Here is a 6,423-nt window from a genome sequence, read left to right on the forward strand (position 1 = left end):
CGGTGGTGGTGGCGGCGGCGGACTAGTGGTGGTGGCGATGACGAACTAGTGGTGGTGTAATGGTGGTGGTGAAGGAGTGGTGGTAGAATATTAGTGGTGGTGGCGGTTGGTAGGTGATGGTTGTTGAACGGTGGTGGTGGAATGGTAGTTGAATGTTGGTGGTGGTGGTGCTAGTGGTGGTGGTGAAGTGGTAGAGGAATAAATTTGTTGCATTTTGAAATAAAGAAAAATATTATATGAGTGAGGGTATTAAGGGAATCTAATTTTAAATGGATAAGGCTATTAAAAAGTAAGGACATATTTATTGTTGTATAAGGATATATTTATTGGGTGTCAAAAGTAGGGACATATAAGGGTGACACTGAGCTGACTCAGTTCCAAAATTTTGTTTTAGCTTTTTGATCTTAATCATACTTTTTCCAGTGATTTACTAATTTTACTTACTTCTCATGATTTGTTTGGACTGTTTTTCATCTGTTCTTATGATTTTAACCCTACTTTGATTATGTTCTTTATAATTTAGCGAAATCTCTAATATTCTACAAATCTATTCATGTTGTTTCATAAGTTTTTTGTTTTATAATACTTGTGTAGTTCTTTCTTCTCTCTGAATACTAATGGAAGCCTAATTCTTGCAGGTTTCCTCTTGATTTCATATGGATCCCTACCAGTATTGGACCTTTGTGATTCATTGTGGCATCGTTTTCATGACAATTTTTGTCAACCATGGCTTTATTGCCAACCTTAGCACCACCTTAAAAACCAATTTAGCTAAAAATATAGAGTTCAGCTTCGAGTATTTCTCAATATGAGAATCACAATTATCCCCAAAATCAAATGTTTGAATCCATTAACTATTCGAATCATTTCCTGAGTCAAGAACCGATCCAAATTCAAAAAATTCAAAATTTTCAACTTTCCGCCTTTAGTTTCCCTAAATGTCAGGAAAAATCAAAACTTCTCGGATCTCATGAAACCAATTCATAATTACAAATATTCTCCTTTTATGTGGAATATTTTTGAGCCAAATTTAAAGAAACAAAATATCCTCCCATCCTTTTATAATTATCAATATCAATATTTAAGAGAGGTAAACCCTAGGAGAATCCATAGAACCTCTTCGAAACCTAATTCTAATCAACAATTGATACCCTGTAAAACAATGGAGTCTGAAAATACTAGCAGCATGAACAACATCACTGAAAAGATGAAAGCTACTGCCATAAGAAATCCTAGAGGAGCAACTGGTTCGACTACCGGAAAAACTACCGGAAAAGGGAGATGAAGACTTTGGGGAAATATTTATTTGTCTTCAAGTTCAATTCACAGAAAGATATGAAGGATGTTTTAAAAAAAATACCATGGAACATACAAAGAATCCTTTTAGCTCTCCAAGTCTACTCCACTGAAGTTGCTTACAAGGACTATGTGTTTCAAAAACAAGCTTGGAATATTCAATTCAAAGGCCTTATGCTGGAGCATCATCATGTAGCTGTGGTGGATGAAGCTATTGATGACTTGGGAACAAAAATTTCTACTGAGCCCAAAAACTGTAGGCCAAGGTCTGGCAATATGATCACGGCACGAATGGAGATTGACTTGAAGAAGCCATTAAAAAGGGGTGAATGGTGGAACACTAACTCAGGTGAACCGGCATGGATCAGGTATCATTGGCTTAAACAACCCCACAATTTATGTGATAAATGTTACACCATTGATCATAATGAAGACACCTGTAAGGAAGTAGCGGAGTTTTTGCGAGAAAGAGCCATGACTCAAGATGAATATGAAGCTCACTGTATTGCTAAGGAGGAAGATGCTACTAATGGAACTGAAGGAAAAGAAGAAATGATGATGGATATGTTCATGTTGAAAAGGATATGGAAATTTCAGATGATGCATATGAGAATTAGAACCACTAAGAGAGCTAGGAACCAGTCTATCCAAACCAATGGATCTAATCCTTCATGCATAGTCATACTCTAGCTGTTAATGGAGGGGGTGTTACTGATCAAGTTGAACTCATGGATGTGGTGGAATCCTGTGCTAATGCGCCTAAAGAAAATCACACAAAGATGGATACTATCAATAATCAAGAGGAGCATGCTTTTGTAGTAAAATTTATTCCCTTTATTTCTTTTCTATTCTCATCTGAACTTTTGTTTTGCGATTCTTACATCCATATAAAAGTTTTTCATAACTGCATTGATACGTCTTTTTCTCAGTTTAATACTATAAGCATGAGAATCATAGCATGGAACTGCCAAGGTTTCACTAGTAAAACTACTAGGGATCACCTTAAAGACTTAATCAACCGATATGACCCTGACATTATCTTCATCTCAGAAGCTAAAATATGAGAGGAAAAATTGAAAAAGCTAATAAAACCTTTAAAGTATCCAAATAGTAAACTCATCTCCTCGATAGGGCTAGCTGGTGGATTAATTTTCCTATGGAAAGATGGGTTTCATTGTAATATAGTGTATGCAGATTCTTGGATTAGTAATGTCTTGGTACAGGATGACCCATCAAGACCAGAATTTTTGCTAACATGTATGTATGGTTCATCATATCCAAATAATAAGGAGATACAATGGACTTACATTACGAATTTAAGCAGCAACATACATCAACCGTGGGTGATAATTGGAGATTTAAACCTTGTTTTTAATGATGAAGACAGAGTTCGTTATTATCCTAATTTTTCTGGAGGCGCTACTTCTGCAAGTACAGCTACTTCTTCATCAAGGGATGCACCCTATGTCAACATGATATATGAAGCGGTTTTAGAAGATCTTAGATATACGGGTAGATCTTTCACTTGGTCCAGCAATATACACGGCACAGGAGTTCGAAGATCGAGAATTGACAGAGCTTTGGTAAACGGAGAATGGTTCTTACAGTTCCAAGATGCAAAACTCTTCCACCTTCCTCAACTTGTGTCGGATCACTGCCCTATTATGATAGATACCTCAACTACCAATGGTGATACTAAAAGAAACTGGAAATACTTCCAGTGTTATGAGAAAGATGACTCTCTCAAAGAGAAAGTTGCAGCATCTTGGGGACAACATGTTGATGGTTCTCATGCTTTCAAGTTTTCCAAAAGATTAAGCACTACAAGAAGATTCGTCTCTATATGAAATAGAGAGAAGTTTGGAAATATCCAAAGCAACATATTTCTTCCCCATCAGCAATTAAGTGCAATTCAACAAGCTGTCCCTATTGACGATACCAATTGTCAAGTACAGCAAGTCGAAAACCAAATAGAATTTTGGCACCAAGTCCAAAATGATTTTTGGGGTCAAAAATCAAGGGATTATTTTTATCTAGAAATGGATAGAAACACGAGGTACCATCATGCAAATGCCAATAAGATAAGGTCTCGAAACAACATAGCTGCTTTGAAAGACGAAACCGGCAATTGGTGTACTACAAGGAAGGAGCTGGAAAAGCTACTTGTCGAGCATTATGGTTCTCCGCATACTTCCACCTATCCAGAAAAAAATGAAGACATTATTCAATGCATTCCTAAGTCTATCATGAAAGCAAACAATGTAGAACTTACTCGAATACCAGATGATGCGGAAATACTCAACGCACTTAAAGATATGAAATCCTGGAAAGCACCAGGTCTGGATGGATTTCCACCTGGATTTTTCAAATCATATTGGGAAATCTTTGGTAATGATGTGGTGGAAACAGTGAAGCAATTCTTTCGTACAGGTTATATTCTCAAAAACCTGAATGCTACAAATGTCAACCTAATCCCAGAAACAAAAACTAAACAGTACCCAACTGATCTCCGCCCAATTGCATTGTGTAATACTTCGTACAAGATAATATCGAAGATCATGTCTTGCAGAATGAAGAAAGTAATGAGGAAAATAATCTCACCGCTACAAGCAGCATATGTACCGGGGAGGCAAATTTCGGACAATATTCACCTTGCACAAGAGATTGTTCATACAATGAACAATAAAAAGGATAATTCCAAGTACTTGGCTTTGAAACTTGATATGGCAAAGGCGTTCGACATGCTCGAATGGTCTTTTCTGAAAGATGTCATGCGCTTTAGCCAAGACTGGTATCATTTGATAATGCAGTGTATTAGCACTACACAGATTTCGATACTTCTTAATGGGTCACCATGCCAGCCATATAAACCAACTCGAGGGGTTCGACATGGCGATCCACTTTCACCATATCTATTCATAATAGTTATGGAAGCTTTCTCTCGCCAACTTATTCGTGCAGAAAATAATAACAAAATTCAAGGCATAAAGATTGCAGCAGGGGCTCCTTCCATCTCGCATTTATTCTTCGCAGATGATTGCCTCTTATTCATCAATGCAGATATGCACAATGTCAATAACCTGCTTGACATCGTAAAAGATTTTGGACAAGCGTCAGGGCAGCTAGTGAACTTTAATAAATCAAGTGTTTTTTTTCAGTGCCCATGTTTCACCAAGATTTTGCAGATTGTTAACCAGAAGACTTAAAGTGCCGAGAATGTCTTCAAATGAAAGGTACTTAGGCTTACCCCTCTTGATTGGAAAAAAGAAAATTGAGTGCTTCACGGGTCTGGTAGATAGAGTGAAGGGCAGATTATCAAAATGGAATGGTGATTCCATGTCGCAGAGCTGTAAGTCGTTGATGATAAGGACTGTGACCAATACCATACCATTTTATTCTATGAATTGCCTCCAAATACCAGCAGACATTATAAAGCAGATTGATAGCTTACAAAGAAATTTATGGTGGGGATTCACAGAAAATAGAGGTATGTACATAACATCTTGGAAAAAACTTGGTCTTCATAAGAATCTTGGTGGACAGGGTTTTCGAGATCTCAAAGTTTTGAACCAAGCTCTTTTGGTTAGAGCAACGTGGAGGATCTGTACTAATACATAGGAACCATGGGTAAAAGCTATGCAAGCTAAGTACTTCCCTCTTACAACTATTCTTCATGCAAACTACAAAACAGACTGTTCTTGGGCATGGAAGGGGTTACAAAAGAAACTTCCTTTCATCAAAGCCAATAGTCGATGGAGGGTTGGATCAGGTACAAAAATTAAAATATGGTTAGATGTCTGGATCTTAGGGATGACAGAACCACCAACACCAAGACAGGATGCAGTGCACAGTGAAAACTACATATGGGTGCTTGAATTGATAATTCAAGAAGATAATCAATGGAACTCCATCTTAGTTCAGCAACTTTTTGATCCGGAAACTGCATCTCTAATCCTGCAGATGCGACTACCTACAACAACTGAGGATAAATTAATTTGTAACCCCACAAGGAATGGGATTTTCAGCTTAAAATCAAGGTATAATAAACTTCATGAATAAGTTTGGGTGATACAGTTGTGTCCATGAAGATTTAGGGTACTGATATACAATGGAAGGAGCTATGGTTTATCCAAATTTGGCCTAGAATAACACATTTCTGGTAGAAATGTCAAGCTGATATTCTACCTACAAATGTGAGACTTTCTCGAACTTGCAGGTATATCAACAGCAGCTGTCCTTTCTGCAATCAGCATATGGAAGAAACTATGCATGTTTTGTTTACCTGCCCTTTTTCTAGGGCGGTTTGGATGATCATACCAGGAGGATCAGGTATTTTAGCTGGAGTTCACAGCAACATTGCGACTGTTTTTGAATCATGGATGAATGCAGTTCGACAAAAAAGTAGAAGTGAAAGCTGGTTAAAATTGGCAATGACTGTATCATGGTCAATTTGGAATGAAAAATGTGAAGTCCAGTTTCAAAAAAAGAAAGCAAATCCTGTTGAAGTTGCCAGAAAAGCCATGAGCTTTGCTTCTTATTTGGATGGTCTTTACAAGAAGCAACGGGACAGAGTTGTAGCTAGACTGCCTAAAACAAATACCTTGCATTGGAAACCTCATGTGTCACCTTTTTATGTAATAAACTGTGATGCTTCTTACGACAAAAACACTAAACTAACAGGAATTGCTTTGGTGTTGCGTGATTTTGCAGGGAACTGGTGGGGATGCTCAATAAAGTGCTATGCAGGAGTAAAAGTCTCCGAGCACGCGGAATGTCTGGCGTTTTCAGAGGCTGTCAAATGGAGCAAAGCTTTGCAACACACTCATGTAGTTTTGGAAACAGACTTACAATGAATTGAAAGCTACATAATGAAGAAAGCACCGGTGATAGCTTGGGAAAATGAAGACATTCTAATTGATGCCATTGACAGTTTGAAAAGTATTCTTCATTGGATGTGTCATTTCGTTCCTAGGTCTTGTAATAAACCTGCTGACAAGTTAGCAAAGTTCAGTAGAAAGTATAGAGTCAACAGGGTATGGTTAGATAAACCCCCTGATATTATTGTGAAAGTCTTTTGATTGCAGACACTGTAGTCTCTTCTGGTTAATAAAATTCACATCTTTGGCA

The 6,423-nt window shown here is 37.6% G+C and overlaps 1 protein-coding gene across 1 annotated transcript; it reads left to right on the plus strand.

The window, feature by feature from the left end:
- The first annotated feature begins 4,932 nt into the window (after positions 1 to 4,932).
- On the plus strand, positions 4,933 to 6,149 carry LOC113351652. Its single transcript, XM_026595595.1, has 2 exons — positions 4,933 to 5,333; positions 5,513 to 6,149. The coding sequence occupies exons 1-2, from the start codon at positions 4,933 to 4,935 to the stop codon at positions 6,147 to 6,149; spliced, it is 1,038 nt and encodes a 345-aa protein (XP_026451380.1).
- The last annotated feature ends 274 nt before the right edge of the window (positions 6,150 to 6,423 follow it).

The sequence above is a fragment of the Papaver somniferum genome, chromosome 2 (genome assembly GCF_003573695.1).
Source record: "Papaver somniferum cultivar HN1 chromosome 2, ASM357369v1, whole genome shotgun sequence".
NCBI classification, from domain to species: Eukaryota; Viridiplantae; Streptophyta; class Magnoliopsida; order Ranunculales; family Papaveraceae; genus Papaver; species Papaver somniferum.